This window comes from Rana temporaria, chromosome 7, assembly GCF_905171775.1.
Source record: "Rana temporaria chromosome 7, aRanTem1.1, whole genome shotgun sequence".
Lineage (NCBI taxonomy): Eukaryota > Metazoa > Chordata > Amphibia > Anura > Ranidae > Rana > Rana temporaria.
Genome location: NC_053495.1, coordinates 169,961,545 through 169,986,169, shown reverse-complemented (window position 1 = coordinate 169,986,169; position 24,625 = coordinate 169,961,545). Strand labels below are relative to the sequence as shown.

At 44.9% G+C, this 24,625-nt stretch overlaps 1 protein-coding gene across 1 annotated transcript; it reads left to right on the top strand.

Annotated features, from left to right (window-relative positions):
• The first annotated feature begins 257 nt into the window (after nucleotides 1–257).
• Nucleotides 258–24,625, top strand: LOC120944868 (dynein light chain Tctex-type 5-B-like). The gene is made up of 5 exons (XM_040358619.1): nucleotides 258–506; nucleotides 10,937–11,047; nucleotides 14,489–14,638; nucleotides 15,407–15,481; nucleotides 24,164–24,625. Exons 2-5 carry the CDS (start codon nucleotides 10,952–10,954, stop codon nucleotides 24,509–24,511), a joined length of 669 nt encoding a protein of 222 aa, XP_040214553.1. The 5' UTR covers nucleotides 258–506; nucleotides 10,937–10,951; the 3' UTR covers nucleotides 24,512–24,625.

Genomic DNA, 24,625 nt, shown 5'->3' with positions numbered 1-24,625 from the left:
CCTATAGACAATGTTTGCTTATCCCGGAGCTCAGCTTTATCATGAACCTAATACCTGCCAGATAGCTGAGGTCTGATCACAGAAATGACAACCTGCATTTTCAGCAATATGAGAGGAACATTCTTGGCAAGTATAAACTTCCTGATTTAATTCTCATAGTAACTACCTGGAAGGGGCCCAGGAAACCAGAGCCCTCTTTATGCAGTCGCTGGCTGCCAATTAAAGAGATGCATTAATCGCGGCCTTTATGTGCGTTCACGGCACACCTACTCCGTTGTTATGTTTGCTGAACCAGCAGCAGAACGAAAGTCAACAAAATGAAGTGTAATTGATGGAGAGTCAGAGCGTTGGAAACCTGTATGTAAACACTCCATAGAGCTTTATACACCAATACTGGAGGTGTCCTGTCTGAGCTTCCACTCAGTCCGCAGCTCCACAGGCTCAGGGAGACCGTCTGCTTCTGCTAAAGACACTGATTAGGAAAGCCACACAGGTTGGATTTTGCGGTAAGTCCTACAAGTCTTATTATAGTGTCACCATTCTCAGAGAATATATCAAAAAACAACATAAAAATAACACGGAAATCTAAACGAATAAAATCTTCCAAAGTTTAGGAAAGATATAGGGCCAGATCCACAGAGCAAGTACGCCGGCGTATCTACTGATACGCCGGCGTACTTTCAAATTTCCCGCGTCGTATCGTTGTTTTGAATCCTCAAAACAAGATACGACGGCTTTTGGGTTAGATCCGACAGGTGTACGTCTTCGTACGCCTTCGGATCTAAGATGCAATACTTCGGCGTCCGCTGGGTGGTGTTCACGTTGTTTTCCGCGTCGGGTATGCAAATTAGCGATTTACGACGATCCACGAACGTACGCGCGGCCGTCGCATTTTCTAACGTCGTCTGTAGTCGGCTTTTTCTGGCGTATAGTTAAAGCTGGTATTTTTTGGCGCATAGATAGAATTGCCATGTTAAGTATGGCCGTCGTTCCCTCGTGGAAATTTTTTTTTTTTGGCGAAAGTCGTCCGTGAATAGGGACTCACGTCTAAGTTAAAAAAAATGAAGTTGTTGCGACGTCATTTCGCGCAAAGCACAGCGGGAAATTTCTAGACGACGCATGCGCAGTTCATTCGGCGCGGGGAGGCGCTTCATTTAAATGAAACCCGCCCCCCAACCCGCCCAATTTGAAACCCGCCGCCAGAAATACACTACGCCGCCGTAACTTACGGCGCAAACTCGCTGAGGATTCGAAAATGCGCCAGGTAAGGTACGGCAGCGTAGCGTATCTCTGATAGGCTGCGCGGAACTAAATGTATGTGGATCTGGCCCAGTGAGCCTGATTCATCAAGCTGTACAGGCATATGTAAACCTAGTCACTAAAATCTTACATTAGCTTTACAAAATTAAAGTAAACAAAAAAGGTAATTTTTAATATTAAAAATAAAATATTAGTTATAACTTTCAGTCCTATAGCTTGGAAATGCCGATCCGTGGTTCCCCCCCCCCCCCCCTCCCCCTTCACTTCTTACTTTTCTCTTCTTTTTCTCTTTCCTTTCTAATTCTTTCCTTTATATCTCATTTTCTTTCTTGGACTTCTCTGTCCTTATTGCCTTTGTATATTGTTATTAACATGACCGGAGGTAGCCCATGCAGGGTTTGCTGGGCTTTGACGTCCTCTTATCTGCCTTCTACGCATTGTGCGATCGTTGTCGGTCAACGATCGACCCGAAGTTGAGGGAAAGAATTGTTTGTTGCTAGTCTATGTGATCTCTATTAGATTATGTATTCTATTTTTGTTTTTCTTTTACCAATGTTTTCATGATATTCCAACTAGGAGTTTTAGACGTCAGGGCCCTTGATATGGAAATCTCATTTGCTATTATGATTGTACAATGACTAGATATGCTTCTTGTCTGTTAATATCATTTTATTTTTTCTAATAAAAAAACATTGGAACATAAAAATAAAATAAAATAATGTGGTATAATAAATATACAGACAGGATTCAAAGGACATTAAAACAAATGGAGACAACAGGTAAAAGATTGTAAAGCATATGAAACTGCAGTGTATATTATTTGGTAATTGATGATATATGGTTAATAAAGGTAATTTTCAATATTTTTTTTTAAATATATGTATTGTAGTGTAAAAAAAAAAAAAAAAAGAAAAAATACAGATAGGGGCTCAAAGGGTTTTTAAATAAAGGGAGACAACAGATAATACATTTTAGGGCATTTTGAACAACTGCAGTGTATATTGTTAGGTAATTGAAGATATACAGCCTCTTTGTAAGATTTTGTGGACCAACAATAAAACCGTTGAACAGAAAAATCAATAAAAAAGAAATAATAAAGAAAAAACAAAACAAACAATCAGCAACAAACGGCCTTAACCCTTAAGCCTCGTACACACGGTCGGACATCCGACAAACTTTCCCTTGGATTTTTGTCCGAAGGGAGTTGTCCGGTCACACCCATAGCATACACACGCTCGGACTTTTCTGCAAACTTTTCTAAAACTTTCCCAACATCACTTGTTTTTTCTGATCTTTTCTGCTCTTTACCGCCACCCTTTGGTTAACTTCTGCTATTGTTGATTGATTTTAACCACTTAAGCCCCGGACCATTTTGTTGCTAAATGCCCAGGCCAGGTTTTGCGATTTGGCACTGCGTCGCTTTAACAGACAATTGCGCGGTCATGCGACGTGGCTCCCAAACAAAATTGGCGTCTTTTTTTCCCCACAAATAGAGCTTTCTTTTGGTGGTATTTGATCACCTCTGCGGTTTTTATTTTTTGCGCTATAAACAAAAATAGAGCGTCAATTTTGAAAAAAAATCAATATTTTTTACTTTTTGCTATAATAAATATCCCCCAAAAACATATATAAAAAAAATGTTTTCCTCAGTTTAGGCCGATACGTATTCTTCTACCTATTTTTGGTAAAAAAAATCGCAATAAGTGTTCATCGATTGGTTTGCGCAAAATTTATAGCGTTTACAATATAGGGGATAGTTTTATTGCATTTTTATTCATTATTTTTTTTTTACTACTAATGGCGGCGATCAGCGTTTTTTTTCGTGACTGCGACATTATGGCGGACTCTTCGGACAATTTTGACACATTTTTGGGACCATTGTCATTTTTACAGCAAAAAATGCATTTAAATTGCATTGTTTATTGTGAAAATGACAGTTGCACTTTGGGAGTTAACCACAGGGGGTGCTGTAGGAGTTAGGGTTCACCTAGTGTGTGTTTACAACTGTAGGTGGGTGTGGCTGTAGCACTGACGTCATCGATCGAGTCTCCCTATAAAAGGGATCACTCGATCGATGCAGCCGCCACAGTGAAGCACGGGGAAGCCGTGTTTACATACGGCTCTCCCCGTTCTTCAGCTCCGTGGAGCAATCGCGACGGAGAGGCTATAAACAAATAGCCGCGCTGTGGTCCCGGATCGCTCCCCGAGGTAAGCCGCCCGCAGCGGGGGGGGGGCCCCGATCGGACCCCCGACCCGCTAGAAGGCAGGGAAGTATATATACGCCCATCTGCCTGTACGTGCCATTCTGTGGACGTAAATAGGCGTGCAACGGGCGTTAAGTGGTTAACATTGGTTATGAGCATGCGTATTTGCACTTTGTACAAAAGTCCGATGGCTTGCTGTACACACGGTCGGACTAGGCACCATCGGACTTTTGTTGCCGAAAAGTTTGTCCGTTTGCAGACCGAACTTTTTGTCCGATGAAACCCGAAAAAGTCGGTCCGATGGAGCGTACACACGATCGGACAAATTTGAAAACTTGTTGATTTTGAAGTTTGTTGGCCAAAAGTCCGACCGTGTGTACGGGCCTTTATACACACGATCCAATTTTATGGCCATAATTGTCTGATGGACGTGTTGTGTCGGATAATCTGACCGCGTGTACGCTCCATCAGACAATTGTTGGCTGAATTAACGACAACAAATTTTGGCTGCTCATGCTCACCAACTGTTGGGCAATAAATCTGTTACGTCGGTTTATCCGATAGTGTATACGCAAGTCCGTCCAACTAAAATCCAAAGTACAAACACGCATGCTCGGAACCAATGCTAAACATCAGACAACAATAGCAGAAGTTGCCTAAAGGGTGGCGGTAAAGGGCAGAAAGTCCACGTGGTTTGGTGAATGTTGGCTGAAAATGTTGTGCCGTGTGTCTGCAGAACAAGTTCACGGCCAACGCCCTTTGGACCAAAATCAACAGAAAAGTCAGATGGAAGTCCGATCGTGTGTATGAGGCTTTACATTTAAATAGGAAATGGCGGATGCAGAGGTGGTGTGTCAGTACCCGCAAAGCATATCTTGGAGGAGCACAAATAGTGTGGTAAAGTGTTCGTAAGAGGTTGAGAGTCTCTATTGCAAAGTTCTTCTAAATACTATAAATACTATACTATATGGCAGTGTTGCCAACCGACAGTATTTTTACTGGCAGCCAGTAAAAAATGGGCACTCTTCTCCTGCCAGTGACAGGAAAAGTTTGCCAGTAAAAAATATGGCTGTGGCGCTCGGCTCGGAACTGCACATGCGCAGCTCTAGTTCTGAGCCAACAGAGACCATCCGAGTTCCTGCTACAATGTGTTTGGGCGGCCTGGCGGAGGCGGTGCCTGAGCGTGTTGTGTGATGTCATGGTGCAAGGGAGCTCAGTGAAGCGGCCAGAGCCTCGTGTGTGGGTCTGCGGGATGGGAGCAAGGCAAGCTGGGAGTGGGACTGTCACTGTCACCTGCCATGGAGAGAGACTGTCATTGTGAGGGGACGTATGGTGTCGGCGAGGTGTCATCATCTTCTGTCCTGCTGCACACTGCTGTCATGTCACCGTGAGTCAAATTCATGTTTGTGCAGACATTCTAATTTCTTGCGTCCTGTCCCTGAGCTACTAACTTACTATATCAAAAATAAAATAGGAAATATGTATTTTGCCTTAATATCTACCTTAAAGCGGGTGTCCGCTGAAAAAAAATATTAAAAGCCAGCAGCTACAAATACTGCAGCTGCTGACTTTTAATATTCGCACACTTACCTGTCCTGGAGTGCAGCGCCGTCGGCAGCAGAGGACGAGCGATCGCTCGTCACTCTGCTGCCCGCACCGCCATCCTCCGTGAGGGAACCAGGAAGTGAATCGCTCCGGCTTCACTGCCCGGTTCCCTACGGCGCATACGCGAGTCGCCCTGCACCGTGCTGATTGGTTCCTGTTGTGTTCTGGGAGTTGTGTTTTCCAGTACACAATGGGGGGGACGGGATCTGACGTCCTGCCCCCAGTCTACCCGCAGACTGTGTGGCCGTAAATGGGTGCAAATACCTGTCTTTAGACAGGTATCTGCACCCCCCTCCCCCCTGAAAAATTGGGGGGAGGGTTCCAATGAGCGGAAGTTCCACTTTAGGGTGGAGCTCTGCTTTAAATCACATTGCTAATTGCATATTGTACTTGTTTGCAGCCTAAATACTGAAATAAGAAACTTAAAACTGTAATTTTGTAAACTTTTGGAAATGTAAGTAAAAACTTGGCCATGCCAGTAAATTTTGGGTCTTGTGTCAGCAAATTGGACAATCTGAACAGAGAGAAGATAGACAAAAGAGATGATGGAAAATATGAAAGGAGAATGGATAGATACACGCCTGTCCCTCTCCCTCTCTGTCCGCCTGTCCCTCTGTCAGCCCATCCCTCTTTGTCCACCCATCCCTTAGTCAGCCCATCCCTCACCGTCCACCCATCTCTCTCTGTCCGCATGTCCCTCTGTCAGTCCATCCCTCTCTGTCCACCCATCCCTCTGTCAGCCTATCCCTCTCTGTCCACCCATCCCTCTATCAGCCCATCCGTCACTGTCCACCCATCCCTCTCTGTCCACCTGTCCCTCTGTCAGTCCATCCCTCTCTGTCCACCCATCCCTCTGTCAACCCATCCCTCTCTGTCCACCTGTCCCTCTGTCAGCCAATCCCTCTCTGTCCACCTGTCCCTCTGTCAGCCAATCCCTCTCTGTCCACCTGTCCCTCTGTCAACCCTCTTAGGTCCACTGCCAGCTCCCAGCAGGACCCAAGGTCCACGGCCAGCTCCCAGCTGTACCTACAGCGTGCTGGTCCTGCTGGGAGCTGGCCGCGGACCTGTGGGTCCTGCTGGCCACTGACCTGTGGGTCCTGCTGGTCACTAGCCTAGGGTGACCAGACATCACTGGTTTCCGGGGACAGTCCCCGGACTGAGGACACTGTCTCTAGACCAAGTCTGTCCCCGGGCTAATCAGGGGCAGGTGCCAATTGGGGGAGGGTGCACCGTGAGCTGGGGCAGTAGGAGGGCGCCCAGGGCCGGCCCTACATTGGGTCCTGCTGTGTCCATTGGGCTGCCTCAGAGGGGAAGTGCCCCCAGTTTACACAGAGCGGGGATCTCACTTACCTGGCAGCTACTGTCATACAAAGTCCCGCCTCCTGGACTGGCTCCTATGATAGACAGCACACTGATGACGTCCATCATAGCAGCTGGTCCAGGAGGTAGGACTTCGTATCACATCGGCCACGCTGGGTAAGTGGGAGATCTCCGCTCTGTGTAATCCGGCTGTTCTCCTCCGAATCCCCATGTACTGGTGAGGTTGCTCTGATGGGCACTGGTGAGGTTGCGCTTATTCGGTGGTTCAATGGGCCACTTGACTGGATTTGCCCCCCAGGCCTAAGACTGCCAGCCCTCCCCTGTACAGATGGGACTTAAAACAACAAGAGGGGAGGATGCAATGGAAAACACATATGAGCATTGCTGTCTGTGCTTTTCTGTCCTAACGACAACTGAACACCCCATTTTTTGTCTGGACATCATAGAAACAGAAAGGGAGGGGCACATTAAATATGTGCTGGAACAGTCAAAGAGGGGGCTCTGACTTTTTAATGTATTTTATTTTTTCTGCAAATACTGCTGACTCATGGATAGTTGCAAACTTACAGAGCTCTTGAAGGGCTTACAATTCCTACTAGTCTAATTTTTCCACAAAGGGAAGCAGATTATCTGTGGAAGGAAAGGCACTCCTCTATCCTGACTTTCTGCCTCCTTTGCACGTCTCCTTTGTCTTCTGACAACTCACGCCCTACTGGTAACATAGTTACATAGTCAGGTTGAAAAAAGGCACAAGTCCATCTAGTTCAACCAAAAAAAATAAAAAATTTACAATCCCATATACACAATTCTTCACCCACAGTTGATCCCGAGGAAGGCAAAAAAAAACAGCAGAGCATGATCCAATTTGCTACAGCAGGGGAAAAAAATCCTTCCTAATCCCCCGAGAGGCAAGCGGATTTTCCCCGGATCTACTTTACCAATAAATGTCAGTACCCAGTTATATTATGTACATTTAGGAAAGTATCCAGGCCTTTCTTAACCACTTGGTATCCTGCCTATAGGCAAAAGACAGCCACAAGGTGGCTCTCAATTGCCGGGACGTCCTCGGCTCCTCCGGCCACTGGGGGGCGCGCGCGCCCGCCGCATTACTGCAGTGCTGATGCTCGTGCCTGGTGGCCGTGATGTCCGCCAGGCGCCCGCGATCGCCCGTTACACAGACAAGGACGTGGATCTGTGTGTGTAAACACGTCCCGGCAGGGAGAGGAGACCGATGCTGTGTCCCTTGTACATAGGGACACAGATCGGTCACCTCACCTAGTCAGTCCCCTCCCCCCACAGTTAGAAACACTATGCAGGGTACACATTTAACTCGCCCCCTAGTGTTAACCCCTTCCCTGCCAGTCACATTTATACAGTAATTAGTGCATAGTGTCCGATGTGTCCGCCATAATGTCGCAGTCCCAATAAAAATCGCAGGTCGCCGCCATTACTAGTAAAAAAAAAATAATAAAAAAATAATAATAATTCTGTCCCCTATTTTGTAGGTGCTATAACGTTTGCGCAAACCAGTCGCTTATTGCGATTTTTTTTTTCTTACCAAAAATATGTAGAAGAATAAGTATCGGCCTAAACTGAGGAAAAAAATATTGAGATATTTATTAAAGCAAAAAGTAAAAAATATTTAGCTAGATTCAGAAAGACTTAGGCTGGCGTATCAGTAGATAACCAGATACGCTTAAATTAGGCTCAGATACGAGTGGCGTAAGTGTCTTACACCATCGTATCCTAAAGTGTAATTTTTAGGCTGACCGCTAGGTGGCGCTTCCATTGTGGTCGGCGTAGAATATGTAAATCACTAGATACGCCTATTCACGCTGGAATAGCTGGAATAGTAATGTTAAGTATGGCCGCCGTTCCCACGTCGGAATTCGAAAATTTTACGTCGTTTGCGTAAGTCGTCCGTGAATAGGGATTTACGTCATTTACGTCCACGTCGAAACCAATAGGACCGTGCGGCGTACTTTGCCGAAATGCACACTGGGATATGTACACGGACGGCGCATGCGCCGTTCGTAAATTACGTCAATCACGTAAGGTCACCCCCCATTACCATAAAACAGGCCCCCTCAGCTAAATTTGAATTATGCACGCTTACGCCCGCCCGATTTACGCTACGCCGCCGTAACTTAGCAGGCAAGTACTTTGTGAATCATGTACTTGCCTCACTAACTTACGGCGGCGTAGTGTAAATGCCATACGCTACGCCGCCGCAACTATGCGCTCGCCATCCTGAATCTAGCTAATTGTGTTTTTTTTTCAAAATTTTCGCTATTTTTTTGTTTATAGCGCAAAAAATAAAAACCGCAGAGGTGATCAAATACCACCAAAAGAAAGCTCAATTTTTGGGGAAAAAAGGACGTCAATTTTGTTTGGGAGCCACGTCGTACAACCGCGCAATTATCAGTTAAAGCGACGCAGTGCCGGAAGCTGAAATGTTGCCTGGCTGGAGGGGGGTATATGTGCCCAGTAAGCAAGTGGGTAAAGCAATCTACTGAGATGGCCAGAACCCCCTCTGGAGGGAGTCTATTCCACATTTTCACAGCCCTTACTGGTTATATATTTAACTTATATATATATATATCTCACTATTTAGACATATCATGGGTTCTATGTACCTTTGGAACAGCTGAGGCAGGTTCAGAGAACAGCTTATCAGTATCTGATCTTGTCCACAATAGTTTTCCCTTAAAGCGGTGGTTCACCCTCCTTAACATCATTATACCATTACATTCGGCATCGTAGCGCGAGCTACGGTATGCCGGTCTTAAATTTTTAATCCCCGTACTCACTGTGCTATCGATCATTGAAGTTTCCGACTCCCGCGGGGAATGGGCGTGCCTATGGAGAGGGAGGATGATTGACGGCCGGCTCTGGCACGTCACGCTCCCCGAAGACAGCCGGAGTAGGTCTCGGCTCTTCACGGCGCCTGCGCACAGGCTATGCGCAGGCGCCGTGAAGAGCCAAGCCTATTTCGGCTATTTCCGGAGGAGCGTGACGTGCCAGGGCCGGCCGTCAATCACCTTCTCTCACCATAGGAACGCCCATTCCCCGGAATCTTCAATGATCCATATCACAGTGAGTACGGGGATAAAAAATGTAAGACCGGCATACCGTAGCTCGCGCTACGATGCCGAATGTAATGGTATAATAAAAAAAAACATTTTTTTTTTTTTAACAGGGTGAACCCCCGCTTTAAGAAATGTAGACCCACAGGGCGAGCTTTTAGCATTCTTTGAGGCAGTTGAATGATGCTCGAATACTCGTTTTACTAAACCGCTTGCTGACCAGCCACCGTCATTATACTGCGGCAGGCGCGCATGTTGCACTCCGGGGGTGCCGACGTGCGTGGCCAGCGGTCGCGATGACCACTGGCCACGCGCGATTACGAACAGGGAGGTGTGTGTGTGTGTAAACACACAAATCCATGTTCTGTGAAGAGAGACAGATCGCGTGTTCCTACTAGCTAGGAACAACGATCTGTCATCTGCTCTAGTCAGTCCCCTCCCCCTCCTGTTAGAACACACACAAGGGAACACAGTTAACCCCTGGATCACCCCCTAGTGTTAACCCCTTCCCTGCCAGTGACAGTTACACAGTAATCAGTGCATTTTTATAGCACTGATCGCTGTATAATTGTCAATGGTCCCAAAAATGTGTCAAAAGTGTCCAATCTGTCCACCATAATGTCGCAGTCCTGATAAAAATCGCAGATCGCCGCTATCGCTAGAGATAAATAAATAAATAATAAAAATGCCATATATCTATGCCCTATTTTTGAAGACACTATAACTTTTGCGCAAACCAATCAATATACGCTTATTGCAATTTTCATTACCAAAAATATGTAGAAGAAGACATATCGGCCTAAACTGAGGAAAAAATTTGCTTTTTTAAACAAAAAATTGGGGATATTTATTATAGCAAAAAGTACAAAATATTGTGTTTTTTTCCAAATTGTCGCTCTTTTTTAGTTTATAAAATAAACAAATCGCATAGATGATGAAATACCACCAAAAGAGAGCTCTATTTGTGTAAAAAAAAAAGGACGTAAATTTTTTCTTAGTACAGAGTCGCAGGACCACGCAATTGTCAGTTAAATCGCAGCACGGTTTTCGTGCAACAAATCGCATGGCAAACATGTGATCAACACACGACCAATCAGCACTGTCCAGACAGAGGGGTCAGAGGTCCTGCAGCCTTATAGGACAGTCAGGGGAGAATGTAAACTCCTCCTTCTTTACAATCTTTAACCAAAGACACGTATTTAAGTCACAAGACTGCTATATGAGAAAAGGAATTTTGACGTTTATGTTTACTAAAACATTTCCATGTTCTGTGTACTGTGGGAGACCAGATATTATGAATGCAGGGTCCTGGGATTAGTAACACTTTAAGGACTAGTGGGACTGTTTTTCTTTATTTTAGTGTTATTTCAAAACAGACTTTTTATCCCAACTTGACACAAAGTATTGAATATTTCAAGATGATTTTCAAACATCTAAAATTGTAACTTTGTTTTTATTCAGAGACCATCCAGAGGGATGGAGGCCATGAATAAGAAACTAGGAGCAGTGAAGCTATCTAAGGTCACTTTTCGAGCAACAAACAGAGATGTCGATCCTGCCACAGTAAAAGAGGTAAGATCACATACCAGTCTCGGGTACTGTGCTAATAATGTATACAGGTGTGCAAGAGTTACAGGTAATGCTGGCCATACACTGTACAAAAAATTGTTGGAAAATCTGTCATTTGGACCGTTCATTTGTTGTTCGTCCAGAACCACTTCAGCCCCGGAGGATTTGGCTGCCACATGACCGGGCCACTTTTTGCGATTCGGCACTGCGTCGCTTTAACTGACAATTGCGCGGTCGTGCGACGTGGCTCCCTAACAAAATTTAAGTCCTTTTTTTCACACAAATTTAGCTTTCTTTTGGTGGTATTTGATCACCTCTGCGTTTTTTATTTTTTGCACTATAAACAAAAAAAAGAGCGACGATTTTGAGAAAAAGCAATATTTTTTACTTTTTGCTGTAATAAATATCCCACAAAAATATATAAAAAAAATTATTTTTTCCTCAGTTTAGGCCGATATATATCTACATATTTTTGGTAGAAAATTAGCAATAAGTGTATATTGATTGGTTTGCGCAAAAGTTATAGCATCTACAAAAAAGGGGATGGTTTTATGAAAAAAATATGTATTTATTTTTTTACTAGTAATGGCAAGGATCAGTGATTTTTATCATGACTGTGACATTATGGCGGACACATCGGACACTTTTGACGCTATTTTGGGATTATTGTCATTTATACAGCGATCAGTGCTACAAAAAATACACTGATTACTGTGTAAATGACACTGGTAGGGAAGGGGTTAACCACTTGGGTGTGAGGAAGGGGTTAAGTGTGTCCTAGGAAGTGATTCTAACTGTTAGGGGGCGTGGCTTACTGTGACACAACACTGATCGCTGCTCCTGATGAGCGGGAGCAGACGATCAGTGTCCTGTCACTAGGCAGAACAGGGAGATGCCTTGTTCTGCAGCTTCGTGACACGATCGCGGGACAACGGCGGACATCAAGTTTGCGGGTCCCGTGGGCACAGTCACGAAGCTTGTGGTGCGCGCGCTCCCTAGGCGGCAGATTCAAAGCAACATACCTGTACGTTGCTTTGTCTGCCCGTGCCATTCTGCGTCAGACGGTAGTGGTTAATGTGCACCCATTAACTAGCAAATAGAAAATCGGTTTTAACTTTTCAGAGCCAAAAAAATCGAGGTTGTAAAATTCTGGCGAATCGACTGAAAAAAATTAATCCTCACTCGAACTGTTTGCACTAGGTATACGTGACAAAACGAACAACAAAGGGATGAATTTATGTCCATTGAATAATTTAATGATAAAAATTTGGTAATTACATGATGGAAAAATCGTTTGCTCTCACAGCCGAGTGTTCTTTATTCAAAAACGAGTTTGAACGATTTTTTTGTATAGTGTATGGTCAGCATAAGATGCAGTCAGCCAAGGTAAAGGTGTAACATGGGAATACATACAGGGAAAAAGCCAACCTGGCAATGATGATGTCCAGGTATAGAGATCTGGGCAATACATCAACTATCTATATATAACATTTCCAAAAAAAGTAAAAGAAACAAATTTATTCATCAGAATAGGCTGAAATGTATTCTGCTACGTATTTTTGTAAAAAAAAAAGTCCACAATAAGTGTATATTGATTGATTTGCGCAAAAGTTATCACATGTACAAAATAGGGGGTAGATTTATGTCATTTTTTTTTTTACAAGTAATGGCGAGGATCAGTGATTTTTTTTTGCGGGGCTGCGACATTGCGGCGGACAGATCTGACACCTAACTGACATTTTTGACACTTTTTGGACAACCAGTGACATTACAGTAATCAGTGCTAAAAATATGCACTGACATGGTACTAATGACACTGGCAGGAAAGGGGGTTAACATCGAGGGCGATCAAGGGGTTAAAGGGGTTATAAACCCTCTGCATTTTTCACCTTAATGCATTCCGTAGCCATCGGTGCCCGTTTTTGTGAAAATATCTGCTTAACCGTTCAGGTTTAGGAGATATTTCTTGTACTTACAGGTAAGCCTTAATCTAGGCTTACCTGTAGGTGCAAGTTGTGTGGTTGGGTTTACAACCACTTAAAGCCTTGGGACGTCACAGCTGGCTTTCCACTGCACATGTGCGAGCCACGTTGCCCTTTGTGAATGGTCCCGCAGCCTTCTTGGACCCGTGTCTTGTCCCAGAAGGTTGCAGGCAGGGAGAGGGGAATCGCCTGAGTGATTCAACCAGAAGTGGGAGCGGGTACCTGTCAAAACCAGGTACCTGCTCCCCAACCAAAAAAAAAGATTCCAAAAGGAAGAAGAAGAGGGCGAAGGAGGGCATAAAGCGGAAATTCCCCTTTTGGGTGAATCATTAAATCATTTATTGTATAAAAAAAGAAGAGTGTGAGAGGAAGAAGCACATACAGCCAATCAGTTCAAGTGCTAACAAGAAGCATGTTGGTAGGAGGAGAAAGAAGAGTGACAGAGAGATGGCTCATTACTGTGCTGCTTTTTCTTTCACTGTCCAGTTACAGGCTGGGGCCAGCCCAGGACAACCTAGTCTCAGAGGAGGTGGGTTGCTGACCATCAGACATTAGAGGACACAATGGGGTAGATTCAGAGAGCAATTGCGTCTGCGTAACCATAGTTACGCAGCGCAATTGCTTACTTGCGCCGGCGTATCGAATGCTCCTGATTCAGGAACCTCGATACGCCGACTGCAGCCTAAGATATGCCTGGCATAAGGCTCTTATGCCGTCATATCTTAGGCTGCATTCTTACGCAGGCCGCTAGGTGGCGTTCCCGTAGTGGTCAGCGTAGAGTATGCAAATTGCATACTAACGCCGATTCACAATTAGGCGTGTTCCCGCGCACGCAGTTTACGTCGTTTACGTACGTCGGCTTTTGCGTAAGGCTGCCCATGCTGCCCATGCTATTAGCAGTGGCAGCCAATGCTACGTATACCCGTCGTTCCCGCGTCGCAAAATTTGAAAATTACGTTGTTTGCGTAAGTGAATCGTGAATGGCGCTGGACGCCATTCACGTTCACTTTGAAGCAAATTACGTCCTTGCGACGTCATTTACCGCAATGCACGTCGGGAAAGTTTCCCGACGGAGCATGCGCACTACGCTCGGCGCGGGAACGCGCCTAATTTAAATGATCCACGCCCCCTACGGGATCATTTAAATTACTCACGATTACGCCGGGCATTTTTCAGGAGCGCCCACGCAATTTACGGAGCTACTGCTCCGTGAATCGAGCGTAGCGCAGGTAATTTACGGAGGCGCAGCGGCAAAACGGTGCGCTGCGCCTCTGTAAAAAATGCGCAAATGTACCTGAATCTACCCCACTGTTGGAGGTATAAACTACTACAGGGGAGAGCTGTGGATTGAAGCTAAGCAAATGCTGTTTTTGTTATTTTATCTTTTAATAGGCAATTGATTTTTATCCTGGTATTTTTGACTGGAGTTCTGCTTTACTCTATCTGACTGTGTCTCTTTAAGCCGACAGATCCACAGCCCTCAAAAGGTATCTCAAATGTGAAATCTTCCCAGAATGATGGGTCAACCAAACCGAAGGATGTGAAGAAGTTGGCACCAACTATCAGCCTAAGGGGTCTGCTGGCTGCTCGGCACTTCACATTGACGCTAAAGGTAAAAGGGCATTATACACAGGTTATATACTGTATATAGGGGCATTGTTATATAGAATGACTGGATTTAGCCCCACTCATTGGTATTCTTCCTCTACTATTCTTGGAAGTCTGTATATTTTGTGGCTGGTATATAGCCAGGGCATCTGTACATTAGAATTTTAGGGTAAACTCCTCATTTGTCAGTGTCAACAAGCGTTGTGTGCAGTGCCAGGACAAGGTCATCAAGTGCCCAGGGCAAAAATGCTGAACTGCACCAAGCCCAACATGGGCGCCCCTGATCATCTTCTGCAACTGGAATCTATGCTGCTAGTGCTATAACAACACTTATGCCTGTCTGACAGTTGACACCTCTAGAGTGTAGAAACGCGGTGTGGACCGCACTCCTGTAACCCCATAAGTATGTTACTGGTGCAGACAATGGACCAAACCACCAGAGACATCACTGCTCCTCTGCTTGAACTTGCCCTGTCGGATAGGGCACCCCCTAGGAAGCAGGGCAGGTTAGTAAAGGATGTAAGTGTTAAGTTGGGGATCTCAGCTCAGTTGAATGTACTTTATAGGCTGCTACCTCACAGGCCCCCCTCAGCACATTGAGACACTGTGCCCAGGGAAGCTTCCCCCCTGCCCTGGGCACATATTAAACATTTAATTCCAAACTTTACAACATTTTTACAGCATTAGCATAGAACACAATTGTATACAATTGCGTCATTAAATAATATTTGAAAAGACTAAACTTTTACTAAGTGCCTGGACTTATTTTCAGAATCGAGCAGCCTTGAGGAGAAAGTCCAGATCCCGTACACCAAACCGCAAGCCAGTAACAATCATCAATGAACAGGTAAGTCCTTCCCAGAGCTGGATTTTGATTACGAACAACCTATGTCACAAAGATTCCTCATTACTTGTACAGCCCCAGAGTGACTCAATTCTAGATCTAGATGTTTCTCAATCTTTTTTTTCATCATGACACCCTTTGAAAGCATCCGAAATCTCAGGGCACCCTAGTCTAAAACAGAGTCGCCTTGTAAAATCGGAACCCACCTCATCAGTGTACTCAGTCCCCCGCCTTTCACATCAGAGTACTACGTCCCCCGCCTTTCACATCAGAGTACTACGTCCCCCGCCTTTCACATCAGTGTACTAAGTCCCCTGCCTTTCACATCAGAGTACTCAGTCCCCCGCCTTTCACATCAGTGTACTAAGTCCCCCGCCTTTCACATCAGTGTACTAAGTCCCCCGCCTTTCACATCAGTGTACTAAGTCCCCCGCCTTTCACATCAGTGTACTAAGTCCCCCGCCTTTCACATCAAAGTACTACGTCCCCCGCCTTTCACATCAAAGTACTACGTCCCCCGCCTTTCACATCAGTGTACTAAGTCCCCCGCCTTTCACATCAGTGTACTAAGTCCCCTGCCTTTCACATCAGTGTACTAAGTCCCCTGCCTTTCACATCAGTGTACTAAGTCCCCCGCCTTTCACATCAGTGTACTAAGTCCCCTGCCTTTCACATCAGAGTACTCAGTCCCCCGCCTTTCACATCAGAGTACTAAGTCCCCCGCCTTTCACATCAGTGTACTAAGTCCCCCGCCTTTCACATCAGAGTACTAAGTCCCCCGCCTTTCACATCAGTGTACTCAATCCCCCTCTTTTCACATCAGAGTACTCAGTCCCCCGCCTTTCACATCAGAGTACTAAGTCCCCCGCCTTTCACATCAGAATACTCAGTCCCCCGCCTTTCACATCAGAGTACTAAGTCCCCCGCTTTTCACATCAGAGTACTAACTCCCCCGCCTTTCACATAAGAGTACTAAGTCCCCTGATTTTCACATCAGAGTACTAAGTCCCCTGATTTTCACATCAGAGTACTAATTCCCCCTCTTTTCACATCAGAGTACTCAGTGCCCCGCCTTTCACATCAGAGTACCTAACCCCCCCATCCCCATTGTACATAAGAGTGCTCAGTTCCCTCAGAGTCCTTTCTTTTAACATCAGAGCCACCCGGGTGCCAGTTTTTAGTTACCTTGATTGGTTAGTGTGAGATGACATCACTCCCTCACATGTATGGGTGTCATTGATCTTGAAGAAATGCTGACACTTCAGCACAATCCACAAGCAGATACAGTGCCTTGAAAAAGTATTCATACCCTCTGAAATGTTCCACATTGGGTCATGTTAAACCAAAAACATAAATGCATTTTATTGGGATTTTATGTGATAGACCAACACAAAGTGGCACATATTTGTGAAATGGAAGGAAAATGATAAATGGGTTTCAATTTTTTTTGTTACAAATTAATAGGTGATAAGTGTGGCCTGCATTTGTATTCAGCCCCCCTGAGTCAAAACTTTGTAAAAACACCTTTAACTGCAATTACAGCTGCAAGTCTTTTTGGGATTGATTGGGCTAGATTCAGGTATCTGCGCCTGATCTTATGGTGACGCAGCGTATCGTATTTACGCTACGCCGCCGCAACTTACAGGAGCAAGTGCAGTATTCACAAAGCACTTGCTCCGTAAGTTGTGGCGGCGTAGCGTAAATGGGGCCGGCGTAAGTGCGCAAAATTCAAAGGTGTAAGGGGGGCGTGTTTTATGTTAATGTATGTTGACCTGACGTGATTGACGTTTTTGCGCCGTTCGTGTACATATCCCAGTGTGCATTGCTCCAAATGATGTCGCAAGGACGTCATTGGTTTTGACTTGAACGTAAATTACGTCCAGCCCTATTCGCGAACGACTTACGCAAACGACGTAAAAAATTGAAAAATCGAAGCGGGAACGATGTCCATACTTAACATTGAGTGCGCCTCATAGAAGCAGGCACAACGTTACGCCAAAAAAGCCTTACGCAAACGACGTAAGAAACAAACGCCGGGCGCACGTACGTTTGTGAATCGACGTAACTAGGTAATTTGCATATTCTACGCCGAAAACAATGGAAGCGCTACCTAGCGGCCAGCGTGAGAATGCACCCTAAGATACGACGGCGTAATAGAATTACGCCAGTCGGATCTTAGGCTAATGTCGGCGTATCTAGCTGTCTAAATACAGAAAGTAGATACGCCGGCGCAACTTTGAATTTACGCGGCGTATCTATGGATACGCCGGCGTAATTCTTTGCTGAATCTAGCCCATTGTCTCTACCAGCTTTGCACATCTAGAGAGTGAAATGTTTGCCTATTCTTTGCAGAATAGCTCAAGCTCTGTCAGATTGGATGGAGAGCATCTATGACCAGCAATTTTCAAGATTTGCCACAGATTACCAATTGGCTTTAGGTCTGGACTTTGACTGGGCCATTCTAACACATGAATATGCTTTGATCTAAACCAGGGGTCTCCAAACTTTCTAAACAGAGGGCCAGTTTACTGTCCTTCAGACTTTAAGGGAGCCGGACTGTGGCCATCGGGAGTCAAACATGTTCAGGTGTCCAGTGGGAGTAAACAATACCATATCTTTGGTGTCAATAGAAAGAATTGTGCCCTTTTGATGGTGTCAGTTGGAGGAATAGTCCCCTATTGTTTGTGTTAGCAACAAAAATGATTCTCCATTGTTGATGTCAGTGAATGGAATTGTGCCCCAAGGGCCGGACAAAGGCAAGCAAAGGGCCACATCCGGCCCCAGGGCCGCAGTTTGGAGACCCCTGATCTTAACCATTCTATTGTAGCTCTGGCTGTATGTTAAGTGGCGGTTCACACTACCGCGACCTGGGATCAGACTTGTGTCACCCCAAGTCGCGCCACATGAGAAATTCAATTCAAGTGAATGGGAAGCCGTCTTAATGTACACTACTGAAGTCGCTCCGACTTCAGAAAAGGTTCCTGTACTACTTCAAGGCGACTTCTATACGACTTGTACCCATAGATTTCAATGGAAGTTGCCTCCAAAGTCGGATCACTCTCTTAAAGTGGAGGTTCACCCAAAAAATCTATTTTTAACATTAGATTGGGCCTAATTACGGGAAGCAGAATCGGGTGTTTTGTTTAAAATCAATGCAGTACTTACCGTTTTAGAGATCGATGTTCTCCTTGGCTTCCGGGTATGGGCTGCGGGACTGGGCGTATCTATTTGATTGACAGCCTTCCGACCGTCGCATACAGCACGTCACCAGTTTCCGAAAGTAGCCGAACGTTGGTGCGCAGGCGCTGTATAGAGCCGCAACGACGTTCGGCAACTCGTAACGCGTTGTATGCGACCGTCGGAAGGCTGTCAATCAAATAGGAATGCCCAGTCCCGAAGACCATACCCGGAAGCGACGGAGAACATCTATCTCTAAAACGGTAAGTACTGCATTGATTTTAAACAAAACACCCGATTCTGCTTCCCGTAATTAGGCCCAATCTAATGTTAAAACATTTTTTTCGGGTGAGCTCCCGCTTTAACTGAAGCAACTTTACAGGAAAAGAAAATTGTTTACTCAGGAAAACCCCTCCCTACCACAGAGCTGATTATTCTGTGATTGGTCACAGCCAAAGTCGCCTGTCCTGTAGGCAACTTCGAGTCACGTTGTAAGTCGCTCCAAGTCACGCTGAAGTCGCCTTGCAAAGTTGCGCTGTAAGTTGGGTTTCCCCTGTGTGAACCGGCACTTAGGGTCATTGTCCTGCTGGAAGGTGAAACTCCGCCCCAGTCTCACAGGTTTTCTTCTAAGATTACCCTTTATTGGGCTGCATCCATCTTCCCATCAACTCTGACCATCTTCCCTGTCCTTGCTGAAGAAAAGCAAAGGACATGTGCGACAAGGACGACAGAGTGCATTGGCAACTCATTCATTTGGAATAGGCTGTATGAACACACCACAAAAATTTCAATGGGCCCTAAGGCCTCGTACAGACAAGCGGATCTGTCCGATGGGATCATTTGGTCTGATGGCTGTACACACCATCAGACCAAATTTCCCGCGGACAGATGACGCGGTTACGACGCGGTGATGTGGCGGCGACGATGACGCGGCAACGTGCGCAAACCCGGAAGTTTAATGCTTCCACGCATGCGTCGAATCACTTCGACATCATGCGCGGGTTCTCGGGCCAGCGGACATGTCCGATGAGTCATACTGACCATCGGACATGGCCGGCGGACATGGTTCCAGCGGACATGTTTCTTAGCATGCTAAGAAACATTTGTCCGCTGGAAACCTGTCCGGTCGGCCGGAAAATTGTCCAGTCGGCCCTACACACAACCGAACATGTCCGCGGAAACTGGTCCGCCGGTCCAGTTTCAGCGGACATGTTCGGTCGTGTGTACGAGGCCTTACAGTTACATACTATTGGACTGGCAATGTGTGGGTTAACAATACAGAATGATCTCCCGTAAGTAGCTAGTTGCTGGCATATTTTTGTTCTTTTTATCATTTCACAACAGACTTTGCCGTTTACTTTCCTTTTAACACCATACCTAGGTAAGTGGTTTTCGTCATACTGTACTAATACTGTACTAATCTCCATTGCTACTGTGCATCACCTTATCTGGCACGTTGCTGAACACAAACATCAGCAGTGACTTGGCTTTGTGTCGGCCACATATAAACATTGAATGTTCCAATCTTTATTCATACATTGAGGCACGAGGACAAATACCAGTCAGCAACAGTTCACAAGAAAAAGGGAGTGCCTGGTATTTGTTAGCTAAATAAATGAGGCGTTAAATGAGTCTGTGTATTTATTCTGGATGTACACAATACAATGCACATTTCTGTGGAACAGTGTTTTCCTGATACAGTACATTGTTCTCTTTCATAAAAGGTTTGTTATAGAAAGTGGCGTCTTTTGAAGTGAAAGTGTGCAGGAATGCTGAGCTGCAACGGGTATACCAGATCACCAGGAGACATTATCATCTCTGACAATATGGCCTATATCTTTATCACAGTCGTGTTTTTTTCCACTGAATTCCAGCTGAAACAATGTAGCATCAAAGTACAGGGTGGGCCATTCATATGGATACACCTTAATAAAATGGGAATGGTTGGTGATATTAACTTCCTGTTTGTGGCACATTAGTATATGTAAGGGGGGGAAACTTTTCAAGATGGGTGGTGACCATGGCGGCAACCATTCCCATTTTATTAAGGTGTATCCATATAAATGCCCCCCCCCCCCCCCGGGTGTATCCATATAAATGGCCCTCCCTGTATATCTAAAGGCAAGAAAAAAACATAATATATTTCTTCTTACTGGCTCCTAGATTTGGTAGCTGCATTAGATTTCTTTTTGTCAGACTTTTCCCCTTATTTTCACCAGATCATCCTGCCAGTAACACACTTCCTCAAACCAACACCCCTCCGCAGGAGACAAGATAGCCCCCCTGGAGACAGACATGAATGCAGGAAATACAGGGAACCCCCCCCCCCCCCCCGCAGGAGACGGATGGCCTCCTTACTTTAGGAGGCAGATGTCCTGCCCCAGATGACTCTGACCTCCCCTTCTCCTCCCTCCCCTGGCTTAGCTGGGGAGTGCTGGATGGCTGAGCCGCTGTGGTTGCGCCATCGTGGTGGCTGGTGGATTGGTTGGTCTTCCGGTTTCTCCTCCGGCCGTGCGTTTCCTACATCCCCCTCTCCCTTGGCCAATACGATCACTTCTTCTTTTGGCCAATTGGGAAACGGGTCTCACAACTCGCTTCCTAATTGGCTGGGAGGAGGATCAGTGTTACAATAGCGAATATTCATTCGCTATTGTCACACAACTGGGTGGACTTCGGGCACAGTGCTCTGCTCCCTGAGCCCACCCTGTGCTCTGCTTCCCTTTTGCTTTGATTGTTCCACTGCCGCATGAGCTGTATAGTGTTTCCAGCCTGACATATATGGAAACTGCTTGACATGCATGTAAACTGATGACAGAGGAGAAGCAGGACCGTGACGAGCTCGCTGCTCGTGGAGATAAGCCTCATATTTTATATTCCATGTGAGTGCATCTGAGTGTGTTATGTGCAAGACCCCCCGGCTCTATCAATATTACACCATCCTGCTCTATGTTCCTTATGTTTGCATGTACTGCCTTGGAATGTGAGAGCAACTTATACGATCAAGACCAGACTAAAAAGGTTTTCCTATCAGACTCGTTTTGCTTGAAGTAAATGAGCTGCTGGGACCACCAGAGGTGTGTGTGGAGACTTTTAAGGTGACGGTCTATCCTTTTCTCACCAGAGTTGGCTGCGGGGTCTCTCTTCATTGAATATCTGTCCTCATTTTCAACCATCAGATTTACCAGACTTTTGGAGACCTTGGGTTCCTTTCATCTCTTGGACTTTATTTTAGTTGCATATGTGTATCTTCTATATTTACTGAGTTATTGTTCAATTTATTATTGATAGTGTGTTTCACAGCGCAGACATCTTTTACTTGTTCCATTATCACTTTGTCTATCAAGGTAGACCTTCCTAGGTTTTGCAGCAGTGCTCCTTTCACTCTCCCTCTCCCCCACCCTTCCCCCGCCCTTTGTATTCACAGACAGCGCAGGAGTTTCACTTTTCACATTTTCTAAAGATAGTTCTCTATTTAAGATACATTAATAATTTAGTTTATTCAGCATGAAATGGAGCTTAGTTATGTAGCACGAGGCTGTATATTCTGCAATATTTAAATCGACTTGATTTAAATCAAATCCACCCTGCTGGATACTAACATTTCTAGGTAATAACACCAGATATTGCTGATCCAGGGAATCGGTCCTTGACTTTGGGGATCAGGAAGTAATTTTTTCCCCCCAATGAAGCAAATTGGACCATGTTTTATTTTATTTTTTTGCTTTCCTCTGGATCAACTGTAGGTATTGGATTCTGTATATTATTTATGTTTTCTATTGGTTGAACTGGAAGACTTGTTATTTTTTTTAACTTATGTAACTATGGATGCATATGTACAGTGTGGGGGCATTAGGGCCCACCCTCCATGCTACTGTGCATACTGTATGGTCGGCATAACATTGGTTATATCAACGCTCAACTTCAGCCCCATTATCCCATTTTGTACCAAGTGGAAACTGTCGGAATCCCTGTTAAGTCTGGTTGTTGGGTCCCTTTTTGGGGAGATTTCTCCTTACTCTCTGTCTATATAGGGTGTAACGGATACAGCACGTAATTGGACAGTGCTCTTATTGCCATAGGGCTAACAAACGAAAACTAAAACATGACATAAGTTTTAACTTTCCCCTTCTTAATTTAAAATAGAACAAAAAGGTTTTGGCTTTAGTGTGTGGCTTTACGTTGATCTTCTTCCAAGTATAACTAATCCCTTAAGAAGGTAACAGTTCCTCTTTAAAGACATGGTTACAATGACAATAAGCTCATGTTTTGCTTGGTTACTTGCAATTTTAATCTAGCACTGGTTTCTTCTTTGTGAAAAATGGATTAGTAATCAAAGCTTACCAAAATGCTTGAGCCATTAGGAAGGCAATGATGGTGTCATATCTCCCAAATGTATACTCCATAAAGATAAACATTATTCAATGGTAGAGTACAGCTAACTGCATGTGTGTCACTTTCTGTGGTGTGTGTGCTTGATTTAAAATAAAGACCTGCATTGATGGGCTTTTGTTCATGTCAAACTGGTTTTGCACTCCCTATAGGAAGGCAAAACCTATTTAAAGCAGTTCAAATTCAGGTCAGAAAAAGGTCAACTGTTGCTCAAATGCAAGTCATGAAGAGGTCAACTGTTGGTCAAATGTAGGTCAGAATGAGGTTTACTATTGGTCAAATACAGGTCAGAATAAGGTCAACTGTTGGTCAAATGCAAGTCATAAAGAGGTCAACTGTTGGTCAAATGTAGGTCAGAATGAGGTCTACTGTTAGTCAAATACAGGTCAGAATGATGTCAAATGTACGTCATAAAGAGGTCAACTGTTGGTCAAATGTAGGTCAGATTGAGGTCTACTGTTGGTCAAATACAGGTCAGACTGAGGTCAAATACAGGTCAGAATGAGGTCAACTGTTGGTTAAATGCAAGTCTGAACAAAGTCTACTGTTGGTCAAATCAGAATAAGGTCTACTGTTAGTAAGATGCAGGTCTGAACGGGGTCAACGGTTAAGCCTTGTACACACGATTGGATTTTCCGCACACAAAGCCTCAGGCTTTTGTCCGAAGGGCGTTGGCCAGAAATTTGTCTTGCATACAAACGGCACACAATTGTCGGTCAACAAACACAACCGTAGTTACGTACTACGTGAAATTTCAGCTCTTGAGTGCTACCCTTTGGGCACCTTCTGCTAATGGCGTGTTTGGTGAGCATTGAAAATTTTAAAGCCTGCCATTTAACATTTGTCTGTGGAAAATCCAACAATTGTCCAATGGAGCGTACAAACGGATTTCAGCCAACAGGCTGTCATCACACAATTCCTGTCAGAAAATCCGATCGCGTGTACGAGGCTTAAGTTAAATGCGCCGCTCAATGAGTTCTGAATGATCTCAAGAGTGTCTCAAACTGATGTCAAACTGGTGCCATTGACACACAAGCCACTGATCTAGTGCCAACGATTTACTACACTGAAACAATACTTTACTGAATAAGCCTACTTCTGTGCTTTTCTTTTATATAGGTCCCTGCCGGTTCTGCAAACCCTCCACAGAGATTCCCCTATGCACAAGTAAAAGAGCTAATCCAGGAATTTTTAACAGCAAGGCTAAGAAATGTCACCTATGACCCAGATAAATCTGGAGATCTCACCAAGAACCTTTGTGAAGACATAAAGAAAATGGTGCGCCGGTACACTCCACCTCGCTACAAGCTCATCTGTAATATGGCCATTGGGAGTAAAAACCGAGAGGACATTTTAATGACCAGCCAATGTCTGTGGGACTCGTATTCGGATAATGTCACTTCTTGCAGCTACGAGAACTCCACTATGTTCTGTGTGGTCACTGTGTATGCCGTCTACTTTGAGTGAACAAACTTAAGCACTATTGTAGGCTTTCTGGTCTCCAATTTAATAGGTCTGAGTAATCTACTATTTATTAGAGTTATCTGACCCAGTAATAAAAACAATAATGGACCTAATCAA

Coding starts and splice junctions, on each gene's coding strand:
- LOC120944868 (XM_040358619.1), top strand. CDS start 10,952: ATGGAGGCCATGAATAAGAAACTAGGAGCAGTGAAGCTATCTAAGGTC. Junction 11,048..14,488: donor ATCCTGCCACAGTAAAAGAG/GTAAGATCACAT, acceptor TGTCTCTTTAAG/CCGACAGATCCACAGCCCTC. Junction 15,482..24,163: donor TAACAATCATCAATGAACAG/GTAAGTCCTTCC, acceptor TCTTTTATATAG/GTCCCTGCCGGTTCTGCAAA.